The sequence below is a fragment of the Sinohyriopsis cumingii genome, chromosome 1 (assembly GCF_028554795.1).
Source record: "Sinohyriopsis cumingii isolate HCF-2022 chromosome 1, ASM2855479v2, whole genome shotgun sequence".
Taxonomy (NCBI): Eukaryota; Metazoa; Mollusca; class Bivalvia; order Unionida; family Unionidae; genus Sinohyriopsis; species Sinohyriopsis cumingii.
This window is the reverse complement of record NC_142961.1, coordinates 192,989,652-193,008,866: the sequence shown is the minus strand read 5'-3', so window position 1 is coordinate 193,008,866 and position 19,215 is coordinate 192,989,652. Positions and strand designations below refer to the sequence as shown.

General features: G+C 34.8%; 1 protein-coding gene across 2 annotated transcripts in view; it reads right to left on the bottom strand.

Moving 5' to 3' along the window:
- Positions 1 to 1,201: 1,201 nt before the first annotated feature.
- LOC149808602 (protocadherin-like protein) overlaps positions 1,202 to 19,215 on the bottom strand; it is a 52,864-nt gene continuing 34,850 nt past the window's right edge. The window contains exons 16-19 of one of the 2 annotated variants that reach the window (XM_089979801.1): positions 17,630 to 17,805; positions 15,132 to 15,149; positions 5,342 to 5,384; positions 1,202 to 4,452 (exon numbers count right to left, since the gene is read on the bottom strand). In XM_089979801.1, the coding sequence (XP_089835927.1) occupies positions 4,437 to 4,452; positions 5,342 to 5,384; positions 15,132 to 15,149; positions 17,630 to 17,805 (253 nt within the window). In that variant the 3' untranslated portion in view covers positions 1,202 to 4,436. The remainder of the gene's footprint in view (positions 4,453 to 5,341; positions 5,385 to 15,131; positions 15,150 to 17,629; positions 17,806 to 19,215) is intronic. The other variant, XM_089979810.1, reaches the window with a different exon arrangement.

The window sequence follows — 19,215 nt, the reverse complement described above, 5'->3', positions numbered from 1 at the left end:
TTGAACAGCAAAGCTTCTCTCTCTACTTAATCATGCACGAAAGATTTCAGGGCATAACTGAAAATTTTACTCGACTGGGCGAAAGGACCGAGTATCGCATGACACATTAGTCGATGACGTATATTGATAAAGGTCAAAAACGAAAACTAACTTCTACGTCTGAAACGCCTATTCGATGGAGGATAGTCCACTTCCTAGTTTCTTTCGCTGCAATTTCAGGATGATTTCTTCTTAATCTTTCGAACTGACATATTTGCACACGGAATTAAATTAGCTTCATATGCATGGTGTGTGTGTGTGTGTGTGTGTGTGTGTGTTGGAATTGTAACGTAGTTTTAACAATTTTTCAGTCATTTCTCTACAATGTCTGCAGTATGGCAGTTTGTAGTGACGCCTAGCATTGGAGCATCATGCCGCACACATGTAGCCTGATGCCCCACCAAGTCACTTTATCCTGACACCAGACCGACCAGTCCTAACACTAACCTCTTGATACTGAGCGCCTAGCTAGGTAACTGTTAGTACCATTTTTTGTATGGCTCTGCCGGGGTTCTAACCCCTTACATTCCCCATCCAAGATGTACGCTCTAATCACAGGACCACTGGAGTTGTCTATGTGTTTGGAGGAAGTATTCGAATAAACCTATTAGGTTATGACGGACGATTCTTTTTCCTGAATTTAGATTTGCTTTGGCATGCGCTTTGACTTTTAAGATAACGTCAGTTTTCGTCTTCAAAATGGTGTCAATCTCTTTTGACGCAACTGCAATCTCAAGGTGCAAAAACAACATGTCATTGGTCATGCATAAAGAAAGAAAAACCATGTTAAGTTCCAATTCACGTGACTAAAAGTCTTTAAAGGCAAAAACTGATGGATCATGGGAGGAAAAACTATGAGCGCTATTGTCTCTATCAAGACAAGAGTATTTATAAATCATATCCTCCTCCTCCTCCTCCTTCTCCTCAAACTCGACCTCATGATCATCAAAAGCTCTAGCGACATCTAAAACCATAACAACCAATGATATGCAAAAGGACAGGAACTTGAAACTTGTCACAGTTATTCCTGAGATTTAACTTCTAAATTTCACAACTTGAACAGGAATGGACCAGATCAGGTTTAGACAAATGAAACGTCACCGGGTAAAATGATGGCTAATTCTTCTATAACGAAAATAAAGAAGAAAGCGAACATGCTTCGTCATGATAGTTCCTTTAATTTATTACAAATGAATGAAAATAAACAGTTTTGCCACACTTTTCTTTGACTTAAGCCAAAACGTTCGCGTTTAAGTAGTCTTTGTTTCTGAGGTCGAAGACTTCTAATTTCCCCATACGTACGATCATTACACGCACTATACTGGCAAAATTTGTGTAAGCAAGAGCAAAATGTGCAAAATTAGCTTACTTTCATACATAGCATCATTGTTAATGTAACATATTCTTGACAAGACCAAAGCAATGAAATAAATATTCCTGGTAGGTTTAATGTTGATATCTAGGATATATAGGTATTGAACCACTACTTGTACAGCCAATGAACCAGTCTACAGGTGTTGGTATGGGGTGGGTGAATTGAAAATAGAGCATAAAATGTTTTGAAATGTGCATATCCATTAGAAATGGAACATTTTTCCAATTATTATTTTCTTAAAAATTCAATCTATGTGCTATAGTTGAGGACAAAAAAAGCATTTGCATTTATTGGTATATCCTGTATTGAACAACCTACTGACTAAATATCATATGTACTGCTGGTGCAAGGAGGCTGTATTATTTGGCATACAGCATACAGTCCTCCTACTGAACAGCAAGAGGTTCAAACAAAATGTCACGAAGCGGCTGATTTTCACGGCTGAAAGTTTCTCTAAGTCTAATGAGGCAAGGTATGTGTGGTTTGTATTGCAGTTAAAAGCACACGATACTTTTTTATTTTGTGATACATTAATATTACATTTAATAAAAAAGAAATTAATGAGTGGTCTGATCCTATGTTTTGAACGTTGCACTTTTCACCTAGATGATATGACAGCGTCGGTAACAACAGGCATGTAACTATCTAAAAGCGCCGTCATCAGCTAATGGTGTATAAATTCTCGACCAATAACAACTCTTTAATGTTCATCAAGATGCTTCCTGTAATAGTATTCGATCTTTTAACTCTAAAATGTAAAGAATTTTGTAGCTTTAATGACTTTGATGGTTTCAATGAATGACGTGTCCCGTTTACAACTGGTGTGCTGCTTGTAGACTACAGTGAAGTTTCCTAGCAAATTTTAATGACTGACAGGCAATTTCCTTAATGTTAAAATGTATGTTTTCAGAGGACAATTTTTTAAACGTGAAAGTGGTTTTAAAGTATAAATAATGAAATTTTACACGGTCTTCATGGGCGTATTTTGGACAAGACAACCTGACAAGTGTCCGTCTGAGACGGAGCTCAATAAATAAAAAACAAACGAAGTTATGCACCGATCTTGAACATGTCTGATTCCTGTCAGGATCCCATCAAATCGACGGTTCGGGTAACAATATTTATCTGTCAAAGACGGTGAATAGTTAATCTGAGTAACCAGAACAGCATTAAAGTTCTGAGGACTTTACACTTACTGTGAAGACCCCTGATTAAAGGAAATGAGAATAGAATATCCATTTTTGGGGGAGGAAAGAAATAAAAGAACGAACGGCATGCTCATTGTAATATGGAGTAAATTCACAAGTGTGTGCTTTAACAATATTTAAGCAAAGGATAATCTCTTGCTACGAATCTTGAACGTTCACTATGTTAGGCTGGTATGCCACAATGTGAAGGGACAGAACAGTAAAAGTGGCGTTTACAAGCGGACCATGGGATGTGAAAAACTAATATGAAAAATATAAAAACATCTATCAGCTCAGCATTTCAATCATAATATAGTTGGGATATCAAATCTATACTTTTGAAAGGTAGTTCTAAAATTGCTGATGTCAAGTGCTAAAGTATTAGCTATAGGAATATCCCATCTGAAAAGTTCATACATATTTAAATTCGTCTTACATGTTGTTGTGTTCACGTCATCATGTATGACAGGATTATTTAACACTGTAGTCTTCATCTAAACCGCAAAGTTGTGAACCATGCAGAATTATATCCAGGAACATCCAACGTGGCTGACAGTATCTATAAATACTAGAAATCTGGGTTACGTCCATTATGAATAATCTACACCCGGTCTTCGAAATATATTTGGAGTTTGAAATAGAAATATAAGAAGTTTACAAAACATGATATAGCCATTTTTGTATTCATGTGGAATTATTTTGGAACGTGTGCGGGTAATGACAAAAAATGATAAAGTTTATATTCTACTTGCATTACATGTGTATGATTCAGAGGAACTTTTTTCTGTGGTTTCACACACTTTATTTTAATTTAATTGTTCATAGCCGAAGGTATCTTGCGCGTTGTATACAGTACCAATATACGGACTCTTATTTTTTTACCTACACGAGCATCTTCGTCACACCATCAACCTTGGAATGTATATTTTGTAATATTCTGTTTCACCTACAAAAGATAGCATTTCTGTAACCTTGCACCCGCTTCTGATGACTTTATTTTTCCAAAGTGAAACAGTTTGCGCTCAAGGAATAAAGTTAGGTTTGAAATAAGGGGCACAGAGTGGCCGAGTGGTCTAAAGCGCTCTCCGTTACGGATCACTGCCATCTCACCTCTGTCTGCGTGGGTTCGAGTCTCAGATTCGGCCAATGTAGGTATGTGAGAAAGCTTGCCAGTAGCTTCTCGTGGATCGGTGGTTCTTCTTGGGGTTTTCCCGGGTTCTTCATCCACCATTAATACTGGCCGCTATGTACAGCCTATCCTGTGCTGAAAAATGGCGTTAAACCCCACAACAACAACAAAAAAAGGTTTGAAATATCTATGGGTCAAAAAGGTTAAACAATCCTCAGCTAGATAGTATTGTATTGGATTTTGTAGGGAATGAAGATTCACTAGACAATATATTTCAATGGCAAATTAATTACATAATTTACAGATTTCTTCAAATTTTCAAATGCATAATTCTCAGTTAATACCAAATCTTAACGCTGTGGCAGACATTATCCCATATCTATTGATATAAAGTAACGTATTTATTCTGGTTCGCAGACAAGACTAGACACAAAAAAGTCTGCTTGAGCATTTAAAGCAGTGTTTCAGACAAAAATATGTAATGTATAGTGATTTTTTTTATATTGGCAACTAAATTATCTGATTCCATCATTGAATTAATGTAGCAGTTAATTTGATTATTTTTCTTCAGTGGTCCGCAATATTTTCTTCAGCATTGTTGTTAGTGTAGGTAGAGAAGGAAGAAAGGATTATAAAACACTATTTATATAGTCCTCGTGATGTTCCTGTACGCCATGCCAATCGTCCAAAAATGTTTTTTCTTCGTTTATATGTTTCCAAGCCTGTAAAAGACATAAATATGTGTATGTCATTTTCGATATGACCAGGAATAATTAATTGCTAAATATTATTTTCTTTTTTCCTTTATTTGTTCGTTTTACAGAAAAATTATTGTTTCTCATAATGCTTCTACAGTTCGAGACTTTGCAAGAGCATTCCACTGTGGGTAACTAATTTAGGGGTAAAATTTTTGCACTTTATATTTTGATTAAATGAACATTATTGACATCACTTACACTGAATTTTCATACTGAACGCTTTTTAAATACGTAGAAAAACCAACGATATTCAAGTCTTGAGATATTCATGTTTTCATAGATGGTGATATGAAAAACACTTATTTTATAAAATGGAATTGGTTTGAAATATTTAGACTTTCTTCTATGTACCCAGCTTAAGTAGGATTTGTAATTTCGCTGTATACAACAAAAAAATTAAAATATGATTCCAGAAACGAATGTTAATGAATAAAAAGGTAAAAAATAAAAAATCAGAGACACCATTAACGTATATCTTAAAATGGAAACTGTATCTTAAACATATGATATATATTTAACCCCTAAGATGAATTATACTGCTTTTGCCAAACCTGTACACGAAACTCAATAGTGGTACAACTGTTAAACCAGGTCCTGCTTTTTTTAAACATGTGAACGCTAAACTCACTTGTAGGTGTAAGTTTGGAAAAATGTTATCATACTGTGAGTGTCAACAGGATAAAGCAGATCTTTCAACCTCTTACTTGTGTTTCTTTACTAAAATGCCAACCTTTAAAAGACGTGTTTTCACTATCATATCTTAGTTTTGGCCCTCGAGTTTGAGCTATGATATGTTATGCAAACGTTTCGAGAATATGGGGCCTGATGTGAGAAACTTAAATGACCAACTTACCACTGTTTCTTCCAGAAATTGTATGCTTTAGTATTGCCTTCATCTGAAAAAGCCATGTTGAACATATCTTTTAAACAAAATGTAATACCCATCGTCTAGTCCATTCGAACACCACCCAACCCCATTTAGTTTTAATTTGCATGACAGACCTATTTTGAATAAAACCTTTGTTTACCTGATAGAACATTGTCCACACCATATGAAATAAAGTCTTATTTGTTCTTCATACTTAAGAGATTTCAGTTTCGTCAATACCAACATTAATTACCTCAATAAATAAATGGTAGCTAATTCATTGAATACTACAGTATCTTATATATATATATATATATATATATATATATATAATAAAATAAACAACACGTAGAATTTGTGACCGGTTTCGCTTTAATGCTTCATCAGACTGAATTCAAACTGAATTCAGTATCATTGCTTACGTCATTAAATATGTTGTTTCTAAGTGATCAATGAAATAAACAATGACATAAACAAGATGACGTCATAGCTTACATTTTTAACGTAATTATTTTATACTTTAACGAATGATTTACATGGAGATGTGCATATACAGCAAAGATTAATGATATCTTAATACATAAATATATATAAAACTGGATCTTAGATACATATATCTCTACTCATAACTATATATAAAATTTATTACTAAATACAGATAAACAGTTTTAATAATATTTATGTTATGTATAATACACGCTTATTATAAGTAAAGAATATACATTTTAAAAAATAAAAAAATCAATAAAAAAATCAGAAAGATAAATATATAGAACATATATACTAATATGATCTTTACAACCGTTAAAGAGGTTATCAGAACTCAATTTATATAATAAAAATATGGTGTGCATAACGCTTACTATCAAGTATTTTATAAATAATTAATCACATTATATTGAAAATTAATTTACAAATTCACTTTCATTTTTAAAGAATTATTAAACTTATTTTTATGTTATTAGATTTTACAAATTAAGATTTTCTGCAAAGTAAAATAATATGAAATATTCATATCTAATTGTAAACAGGGGACATAATTCAGAAAAAATAAAAAATATATAAAAATATATATAAAAAAAATTACTAAATGTCATATAGTTTTTTGAATTTATACCTTTTGGATATACCGTATTAAGACGGTGAATCCAATAGGTTTCCTTTAGTAGACGTTCCATTTCAGAATCAGCTTTAACAATAGGTTGGAAAGAGAAATCTTGCAATGTATGGGAATTTTTGTTAAAATGTGCGGCAACATGAGATAAAAATGATTGATTGATATAATTTTTTATATCTGATCTATGTTGGCTCATACGTTTAGATATTTGTTGACTGGTTTGTCCAACATATTGGATGCCACATTTTTCGCATGTTATCAAATAAATAACATTTGATGTTGCACAATTAATGTCACAACGCATATTAAAAGTTTCTTTCGTATTATTACTATTGAAAGAAGTATTTTCATTAATAAATGAACAGTGTGAACATCTAGGTCTATTACATTTAGTTGATGATCCTATTTTATATAACGGTTTTTCTAATTTGGAATTAGTTAGGAAATCTTTAAGATTTTTAGTCCTTTTATACGCAAGTGTGGGTTTGCTTTCGTGTAGCGATTTAACACTTGCTTTACATGATAAGTCTAATAAATCCCAATATTTATTGATAATCTTACCTATATTAGGCAAACTTGGATTATATTCAATAACAAAAGGAATGATATCTTCACTTCTATTTTTGATTTTATATTGTAAAGATTCAAGCTGTGTAAGAGAAGATACTTTTTGGAAAGCAGTATTAATGATGTCAATAGGGTAATTTCTATTTAACAAATGCTGATCTAGCTTTGTCAAAGACGATTTAAAAACAGCATCATCCGAAATAATTCTTCTGTATCTTTTTGTTTGACTATATGGTATCCCATTTTTACATGATTTAGGATGGCATGAAGAATATTCAACATATTGATGAATATTCGTGTTTTTAACATGAACAATGGTAGTAATTTCATTATTTTCATTTTTCATGACATCAACGTCCAAGAATGAAACTTTTGTTTTAGAGACATTGAATGTAAATTTTATTGTTGGATGTAATTTGTTTAAATTGTCTATAAAGTAATAAAGGTCTTCTAATGAATAACTCCAAATCATAAAGATATCGTCTAAAAACCTTAACCATACATCCGGTTTTAAGAGGCATTTTGAAATGGAACGTCTACTAAAGGAAACGTATTGGATTCACCGTCTTAATGCGGTATATCCAAAAGGTCTAAATTCAAAAAACACTATATGACATTTAGTAATTATTTTTTTTATATTTTTATATTTTCTCTAGTTTCTCTTCACATCGTATTAATCTTTCGCCTTAGGGGAAAAATCATTAACATAAAAATATATCTGTGAATAAATCAGTGAAATTCGTGTCAAAGGATAAAAACAAGGATTATCACTCTCTATAAAAGAACATTATAGGACAAAATCTTACAAGGACAAGGACAGTGAAGGATTTTATTTCGTTAGAAGGACAGAGGTAATTTCCACTATCTATCCTCTTCACACTTTACAAAACACTAGGATAAAAACACACCTTACAATGGCAGCAAACAACACGCCACAAACTTTCAATGCCGAAACCTTCCTCCGGGAATATTTCCGGACGGAAGAGGAAGAAATAGAGCAAGGAAGGCTCTACAAAGCATATCGAGATCCCTCTGTACAGGCAATAGACCTATCAGAAACAATACAACAGGACCGGCCGACAGCACAACATATCATTGCTGCCCTGGCGGCCAAGGGCCTAGGAGGAAAAATAGACACCCTCTACCACATTGGTAAAGGAGTCTACCTACTATACCCCAAACAAAAGGATCCCCTCCTAAAAGGGGGAAATATTTTGATCAACGGTATCACGGCAAAAATCACAAAACCACCACCCTTGACAAAACTAATAGACCGTAAATACACAGATGTGTATATATCGCAATTCCCCAGAGAGATCTCCCTCGAGGTCTTTCAGAAAGCGTTCGAGCACAGACTGGACATCAAAGTCCATAAAATTAAAAGGGACGTCTATAAAAATACGATCGACGTCTACAACGGCAAGATCGTAGTCCAAATAGACAAAACAGAGACACATAAGATCCCAGAATACTTTAAAGTACTGGGACTTTTGGTACAAACACATTTCTACAAGTCCCATCTAGTGCGGCCCTGCAGCAACTGCAATGAAAAGAGCCACACGAAACGGACTTGTCCCAAACAAGGGCAAGGAAGAAAAACACTACTCCCCACCCCAACCACATCAACAACACCACACAACACACCAGCATCTTATGCTGAAGCTGTCACAAGCTCTTTCAGCAAATTGCAGACAACACAAAAAGAAAGCGAAACAGACGCATACACCAACACCCAAATAAACCAAAACGAACCTGAACAGGACACAGTAACACAAAATGAAAAGGAAACGATAACAATCATACAACTAGCACCACACCCTACCACCACCCTCATTGGAGAGATGGAAACACACGACACAGACGAAATGTTGATCACAACACCAATAACAACAACCACACAGACTTACACAGAAACAAGTGAAAAACAGGAAGCACCAGCAGAAACACCAACAACACTAACAACACCCAATCAATCAGACAACGAACACAGCGACATCGAGATAGACCTAGAACCTTCCTCACAACACACACCCACACAGAACAAAAAACGAAAAAACAAATCACCAAAAAAATCTCCAATTGGAAAAACACCAAAACGACTGCACGGAAACTCCACACCACAAACCAAAAAAACTTCAGGAGCATAATCAAAGAAATGAGGAACCAACCACCTCTACTCCCACCTCTTGAAATAAACACAAAACCACAAACACCAGCAACACCACCAAACATAAAAGTACTCACACAAGAAGAAAAAGAACATATCGACGCCACACTCAACCCCCCCCCCCAAAACAGCCCGCGCCCAAGGAGCCCGGCACGCAAAACACATAAACAACCACAGATTAAAGAACAAAAGAAACCCAAACCCACCACCAGGGGTAAATAAAACCCACCAAACCATAAAACCAACAAATTAAACTGCAAAACACCTACAATAACCCAAATATAAATACAAAACAGACACAGAAATGGATAGAGCGCTAAAGATACTATCATTAAATGCAAATGGAATAGATTTCCAAAAAGCTAAGAAACTAATAGAAATAGCTCGCTCATATTATAATATCTGCGTACAAGAAATCCATAACCCCATACAAAAGGTGATTAACTTTATAGAAGATCAACTCAACGCTATATTCTTGGTGCAAAGAGATTCCACCAGCAATAGATCGGGAGTCGGAATAATCATCAATCAAACTGTAACACACGCTAACTGGAAACAATTAGCCACACTGCCAGAAATGCGCGGGAGACTACTCCACATCAGCCTCTACGATACTAATATTATAAATATATACATGCCACCGAGAACAAACAGAAAAAAAACCATTTATATACAAACTATCAAACTATTTACAACAATATAACATAAATAACACGGTAGTCATTGGAGATTTTAATTCAGTGACCCATGATATAGACAAAACAAGGGGACTAGCGAAATGGGACAAAAGTATATTGAACCACGTAAATGGACTAATCCACAACAACAATTTAGTAGACACATATAGATTACTCCACCCAACCGAAAGACAATACACCTATCACCGCACAAACAATGCAACAAGAATAGACCGAGCATACGTAACAAACAACTTCCAACAAAATGTCAGACAAAGCAACATTTTAACCGACAAACTAGCAGACCATAACCACATCGAAATAGAAATGAAAATAACAAATAGAGACAAATGGGGAAGGGGATACTGGAAGTTCAATAACACAATCCTGAATCTACCAAAATATCAGGAAGAAATCCAAAACATTCTCTTCTCCATACAAAATCTAAATACATGCGAAATTTGGGATGAAATAAAAGAGAACATCAAAAGAATTAGTAGGAAATATGCAAGACTACAATCAGAACAACAACATCTAACCGAGAAAGAATGTCACAACATAATAAATTCAAACAACTATACTGACGAAGAACATAAAACAGCTGAACATATTCTGAAAGACATACAAAAAAACAGACACAACGGAAATAAGATACGAGCAGGAAAATTTGATGACATATACATGATAGGGAAAAACATATACAAGAAAGAAGAAATAAAGCGAGGTATGCAAAGAAACATGACAAAACTAAAAGATGACAAAGGAAACACATTAGAAACAAAAGAACAAACACTAAATCACGCAAAAACATATTACACACAGCTATACCAAACACAAAACATAGAATGTCACAAAATACAACAATATTTAGACACAACAATCACACCAACCATAGATGAAAAAGATAAAGAAATATGCGAAGCACCTATATCTATCGCGGAAATAAGCAAAGCTATAGATCAATTAACAAAAAATAAATCACCAGGATTAGATGGTCTTACGCCAGAATTTTACAAAGCTTTCAAGATACCTATAACACAGGTATTATACAAACTGTACAATAACATTCAAACCAAACAAGAAATGACAGAATCTATGAAAGCTAGTTTAATAACTCTACTATATAAAAACAAAGGGGATAGCACAGACCTAAAAAACTGGCGCCCCATATCACTACTAAACACAGACTACAAAATACTAAGCAAATTATTCACTAACAGAATTAAACAAACACTAGGAAAACTCATCAATTCAAACCAGACATGCGGCGAAGAAGAGAGAAATCTACAAAACAACATATTATCAATACAAACCACACTAGAACACATGGAAAACAAAAACACTCCTGGTGCAATTATACTAATCGACCAAGAGAAAGCCTTTGACCGAATAGAAATTAACTACATCGTAAAAGTGCTAGAGAAATTCGGCTTCGGAACAAATTTTCGCAGCTGGGTAACAACTCTATACAATGATATCAATTCTTCAATACAAATCAACGGGGCGCAAACGACACCTTTCCCAGTACAGAGATCGGTAAGGCAGGGTTGCCCCCTGTCCATGCTGCTCTATGTCCTGGGGATAGAAATTTTGCGAAATAACATACAAGTAGACCCCAGCATTACAGGGATAAAGACTCCAAACTCTAAAGAAGAAAGTAAAACGTACCAACATGCAGACGACTGCACCCATTTCATAACAACAATAACATCTTATAAACATCTTATACAACAATATATAACCTTTGGTACCATATCCGGCTCAAAAATCAACCCCAGTAAAACGGGAGCACTACTAATAGGGACCTGGAAAGGCATCCATCCGTCCAGGCTTGCCACCCGAAATAATAAGGGACCACATAAAAGTATTAGGAGTAAACATCGGCAAAGGCAGTAAATATCTAAACTTTAGACAAATTATAGAAAAACTAAACAAACACATCAATACATGGAACACAAGACAAAATAACCTAATAGAAAAAATACAGATAGCTAAAACCTATCTATACAGCTCCATATGGCATGAATTTGATGCAACAAATTTTGAATTCACATTCCTAAATAAAATTGAAACTAAAATAATAAAACACATATGGAATGGGAAAATATCCAAAATTGCAAAATACTCCCTCCAAAAAAGCAAAACGCAAGGGGGTCTTCTCCTCCCAAACCTCAGAATCAAACAAACAATCAACTATTTAGACCGCATAAATACATTAACATCAAACCCCACATACCCATGGCAAGGGATATACATATATTGGTTTGGATTCCTCCTAAATCACAAACCCGACATCTATCTGAATAACAATCTCACCAAACAAATTGCACCCCCAAAGGGAGGCTACCGGATAGCAAATGCAATAAAAACCTACAGAGATCAACAAGATATATGGAAAGAGGAAAATAAAAATAAAATTCAAACCATCATACAAAACATTACACACAAAAAATGCCACACAAAATAGAAGAAAACCTATCACACCTACAGTGGAACAAGATATGGAAAAACTGGTCAGACATAAAACACACGAAAACATCAAAGCAAATTACTAGAATATATCCATGACGCATGGTGGACAGGAGAAAAAGCCTTCATGAGGAAAATCACAAAATCAATTCCCCCATGCCCCATATGTAAAAAAGGAAGGGATACAAAAAAGCATATAATATTAGAATGCAAAACACTCACCCCACAGAGGGAAAAAATAAAGCAAAAAATCATAACCACCAATGGACATTTCGATGAAAATAATCTACTATACACAGAAGGAATACAAAACAAAACACTATACCACGAAACTATAGACTATATTATACTTGCAATCGAAATAAGACGTAAAAATACATGGATCACAGAAAACTAAGAACAAAACCCATAATAAATACAAGGCCAGAACACCCCAACCCACGGTGCCACTAATTACCATCCCCCCGCCCCACAATGCAAGCACTAACAGAAAAACAAAACCGCCAGCCATCAGCGGGGTGCCGACAGGCGGGAGGAAAAATAATTAACGGCTCGGAAGCCAATAAACATGAGAGCAGGGTATACATACAAAATTGTAAACAAACACCTCCCCCCACCCCTTATGGAAACACAATAACAAAAGAAAATAAAAAACACACAACAAAACACACAAACAACTAAAATCCGGCAAAGCTGAACAAGCTACTATAAAGAAGACCGGAAAAATAAGGAAATTAAGAAACATCCCCGAAAACAGGTAACATACCTAGCCAAATGGCACCCGGGAAACAAAAAACAACACAACAACAATAAGAAAGATACAACCAAAACACAATACATCAAGATAATACAGAACAAACGGGACTTCCCCACAAAACAAAAATAAACATTACTCCCATGCAAAAGGTAAAACAAAATTACCTAGCAAAACAGCAGCAGGGAGGAAAAATTCAATACAATGAACCACAAACAGACCTCAAAATAATCCGGAAGAGCTTCAAAAGCTACTACAAAACATACCGTAAACACAATAATAAAAACAACTCCCATGCAAAAGTTAAAACAAAAACAATACCTAGCAAAAAGGCGGCAGGGAGGTTAAAATTCAATCCAATGAACCACAAACAGACTTCAAAATAATCCGGAAGAGCTACAAAAGCTACTAAAAAACATACCGGAAGAGCTACAAAAGCTACCAAAAAACATACCATAAACACAAAAATAAAAACAACTCCCATGCAAAAGGTAAAACAAAAACAATACCTAGCAAAAAGGCGGCAGGGAGGTAAAAATTCAACACAATGAACCACAAACAGACTTCAAAATAATCCGGAAGAGCTACAAAAGCTACTAAAAAACATACCGGAGCACAGAAAATCAACAAAAAAACAATAGCACAAACATGAGATAAAAAAAATCCCCTGAAAAAGGTAAAAAAAAACACCTAGCAAAAAAAGCAACAGGGAGTGAAAAGAAATAAAATAAAAATAAAAACACATAAAAAACATAAAGACAACACACGCAAAATAAGAATGACAACAGTTAAAGAACAACAAAAAGACGGAACTCACAACAAAATAAATTTATTATGCGATGCATACAGATCGCACTAAACAAACCACCATTTCTCTCTACATCAACATAACATACAATCTCTTCAACTCAAATTTTCTCTTTCCTTTTCTTCTCACTTTAAATGTCAATCACCCCAACGTTCCTCTGGACAGAAGATACAATCCGTGCCCAGGCAATAATCAACGCAACGAGAAATGACGCAAGGAAAATCCAAAACCAAAACACTTGCCCACAATAAACTTGTACCCCAAGGGACCGCACTCACGCACGCAAACCAAGAAGCAACCAAAACTTAGCGACAAATGAGAAATAACACATCTTTGGAAAACAAAATTCAAAAAAGAACACTAAGAAATAAGACAACCTAGAACTAGAATTTGGAACACAGTCCTTACAAACCTATCAACATGACAACAAAAATAGCACCACACAAAGCACCACATAAGGACAAAAACCTGACTATACCAAGTCACTTCGCGAGAAAAATATAAAAAAGGGGAGGGAAACCACCTCACGGACCCAAGTGGTTTAGTGGGGGAGGAGTACCAACCCAAGTTCCGGGTATGTACGAACCACCCACGCTCCTCAATGAATGCCTAAAGTTGAGTAAAACGGGGAGGGACATCATACCCACAACCAAACATAGAATTCGATGAACAGAGCAAAGAACAACCCTTCCAAATAGCTTTACTTAAGAAAGTAAAAAACAAACAACAAAAAAAAATTAAATTAAAAAAAATAATTATAAAAAATAAAAAACAAAATTTTAAAAAAAATTTAAAAAATATATAAATTTTTTTAATTAAATGTCTCAAATGCACTACACAAAACAAAATAAAGCAAACACAACACGTAACCCAGGAAAAATAGATATACAAAAGGGTACCACATCTGTGTCCTGCCTAGCTAAAGTAGCTAGGATCGGAACCAGGCTGTGCCAACACTCTAATTTTTTATTTATTTATTTATTTATTTAAAATTTATTTTCTATACCTTTAATAAGCGTGTTTTATACATAATATAAATATTACTAAAACTGTTTATCTCTATTTATTAATAAATTTTATATATATATATATATATATATATATATATATATATATATATATATATATATATATATATATATATATATATATATATATATATATATATATATATATACATACATAGGGAGACGGGTAGAGTGACGTGTTTACTTACATAGAACACTTCTGGGCTCTGGAAAAAAAGACGTGTTCTTGTGTAATTTTTTTAAATTTATTTCAATCAAACTTTATGTGGTGTACATTAATTCAGAGTTATGACATTGGAAGATTTGGTTTGATATTGTGCCGAAACATTTGGAGTAAAGTTCCTTTATCACGTTCACAACACCGCTGGTGATCATCAGATGGTCGGATTCAAACAGGCACCATTTCAGCCGCATGTTTAACGAGCTAAACAGCGAAAGGCTGCAGTTCTTGCCATTGCAATATGTTAAATTGGAATCCGTAATAAGATATAAATAATATCGGATGATGTATATAATAATATGTCCTCAAATTCACGCCTTTGTGTAACAAAGCTATCCATATGAGACGCATGTATTAAAAGACTGCTTTCAAACATATTTTTTAGCTGAATTATGGCGATGACATCATGTAGGTCACCACGGTCTCTGGTGATTTTAATATTTCAAAGTCACTTTTTACCGTCGTATTAATTACTGTTCAAGTCCACACACACTCACACAAAATGCTTTCATTGTAACTGCTTCTGCCGCGTTCATTCCAGTGATGAAAAAAAATTAAAATATTATATTTTCTTTCACAAACACAACTTCTGCACTGATTCATCATCTGTGTTGTTGCAACGCTATCTCTTGTTAATTAGGAGAAAAATACAAAAATTTGATTGGGTATAGGGTAAGAAATTCCATCTTAAGAGCCAAACTGTTTAGAATCAGGTGTGCACAGCATTTGTACCTATCTAAGCAATGTCTACTCACCATATACTGTCGGACCTCTATGAGCACTTAAATGAAACTCAAGCTTAAAGTTCTGACTCAGGTTTCTATTATAAAATCATACTTGGATTCAAAAGCTTATTCGAACAATCAAATATTCCAGGTCTGAAGTAACATTCTTTACTCGAAATGCTCAGTAGTGTTTTATGATATAGGACTCTGGTATAAAGACTGATGTAAGCATATGTCGTTCCGATATGGAGATTCTTTGGATTATTTTTTCTATCCCGCAGCTAATCAAAAACTTGAGTCTAAAAGTATCCATTTGACGCAATGGATATTTACTTTTAATATCAAAGGAATATGTCTTGACTATGTTATATTTACTTGATTTAATGTTACGACAAGATTTTGTTTGTGCAGTGCTGAAAAGATGTAAGGTTTGTCACAAATAACGATGCCGAATTTAATGAGTAAACGAAATCTGTTTAGTGCGAAATTAAATTATGAAACGAAGCTGTGATTGTTAATTATGCAAACAAAAAAAAATAGATTTGTTAACATCAATCATGCATTACCATAACGAATTAGTTGAGAAAATGTGGGTTTATCCAAAAATAAACTCATCTCTTGTTTACATTCGTGGCTAAAGGTTATAACTCTGGAGCCACAATTCTGACTCATTTAAGACAGACAAGTATCGATTATGAAGACCCATACAAAATTTGTTTCAAATGCTTGGTCGCCTGACCCAGTTTATAACTACACAACTTGTGATCGCCTGACCTAGTTTATAACTGGACAACTCGCCAATAAACCAAAAGATAGGAGCATTAATCCAACATAATAAAAAAAAATCATTTATGCTTGTAGTCAGATGTTTTGCTTTAGCCAAGCATTGCCCCTCGTTGGAATCTGAGCTTGTGGTTTCTGTGTCATGTACCAGAGTTACCATTTTTAGTTTATTTATTTTCATTTTTAATACAATCGACCTCAATTACAAACACTTAAGGAATAAAGCGTTCCAGTATAGCATATGATTTCTAAAGACCCAAAGTGTTGATTTCGCCACTATAAATATCATACTGAAATAATGAACTGTGCAACAAACAATTCGGAACAATGAACTTAAATGTATGTCCTGTTAACCAGGTACCTCCTCAATAATGAGTTAGCTCTTTACTTATGTGAAGAAAAATAAATTGTCGAGCGCTCTAAATAGATGGATCGATTAACAAAAACAGATTATTTGTGATTTAAAAACATTTCGCCACAAAAACTAACTAATCACTTTCTGATGAATTTCGTCTCGTTCAACCGCTTTTCCCGATGAAATAACTCACAATTTATTGGGAAAGTTATGTACAAATTTAAATAATAAAAGTGAGTATCGATTTTTATAAACAAACGGAAAAAAGGAAATTCGAGAAGAACGGAACATTGCACAAGCCCAAGTTTGCCTACCTCTAGTCTTTATAATCTTATTTCCCGTACCTCTAGTATTTCTGATACATACTAATTAAATGAGAGCTTCTTAGATTTATCATATTTTTATCATATAAAAATCTTTACTTTGCAAGTATGATCCCTAGGCTGGCAAAATGTTATTACAAGGCAGATAATTATTAAAGTTTGTGACGAGATATGAAAAACTAGGCTATTCTGGGTAACTCGTATTAGGTGCAATTAGTTAAATGTTTGCTTTGGTAAATAATATTAAATAGTCCATATCTGATGTCAAAAATGTGCATACCAGGCGGAGGTGTCATCTGAGAAGACAGCCCAGGAGAAGATGGTAACGGTGACGGTGACGAACGCCATCGAACTTCTGGACTTTTCTTCAGGGGGCTGGACTCTGGTCGAGCTTCCGAATCATAGGACTTCTGGAAGATGTTCTTGCAACAGTGAACTTTCCGAAATTTCTGTGTGCTTTTTAAGAGGAGAAAAATGAATTAAATTGTTAATTGGTCACGTGTTTGGTACTTGTTATGGTCACAACTTTAGATAAGTAGGACTTAAATATGTACCAGTAAATGAGGCGTATGTATTTATGTAAAGTCGGTTGCTGCTAAACCAACATTTTACTGTGACAAACTGTAGTGAGATTTACACTAAAATTAGCTGGGTTAGTCAGTGGCCTACTAAAGGTACATGGCGTTCGAGGCCAGTGGCGTAAACTGCATCCAGGGTGACGATGATGGCCTGATGGGCCAGAATATGAGGCCTTAAAGAGTCAAAGCTGGTGGAAGGTCATTGGGAGGCGATTATTGCTCCCTCCAATAAGCTAGGAGGCCCTCAACAATTTTGCCGGCAACTTAATGGCTCTTTGCGGATTTTACTGGCATCTAAATTGTATCATTCACACAAAACAATCAAGCACCATTGTATATTTTTCTGTCATTTCCACATTACACCTATTAACTTCACCTCAAACATTTACTGTTAAGCATGTACAGAAACCATAAATTTTAACAAAATCGATCTATTTATGGAATATTTGTTTAAGAAACTACGAATATATATATACACAGCTACTTACACGTATATTTTTGTACAATAGTAACAGTACAAAGATGTGTAAAATACTTCGCCGAAACCCAGCAACCGTTCTCAGCGCATCAAAGATTCAGTTTTCTTTTGTATTAATACATCACCAAGCCAATGAAATTAACTCAAGAAACACAATCCTCCAGGATCAATCGCTGTAACGTTTTGAAGTCTGACGTTGTCGATTACTACCAACCGCAATACAGAGCTGGCAAAACACACACGATTCACAACTGACACAATTTCAAATGTCCATGATAAAGAAATCGGCGTTATTTGAAACTAGCGACATCTTAGGACACATACAAAAATATAATCCCCCGATACCCTTCCCATAAATCAAACTACTAGCGGACGTCAGACGGATTCGAAGTTAGACGTCTACTTTAAATGATTTGTGCCCAGGCGATAGTATTGATCGATATTTGGATCACTCTTACGCGATATGATGCGAAAGAGGATTAGCGGGATGTTGGTGGCGTCGATTAATAGAGTAGTAGTTTGTTCATGAAGCACACGCTGGCAGCAGAAATGAGTTTACAAATTCTTGTTATACGGATGCGTTGTTGTGTAATTTGCTGATAGGTTGGTATTCAAGAGTAACAAACTTACAAACACAATTTTCGTCATTTTTGAAAAGAAAAAGAATATCCACTGTTTTGGGTCCCTAAGACCTCTTCTAGCACCAGGGGCAACCACCACGTCGGCCACCCACCCCATTCCGCCACGTTAGTACGCTACTGGGGATAGTCAATATGATTGGCAACTGGACTATTGCGTTGTGATTAGGTG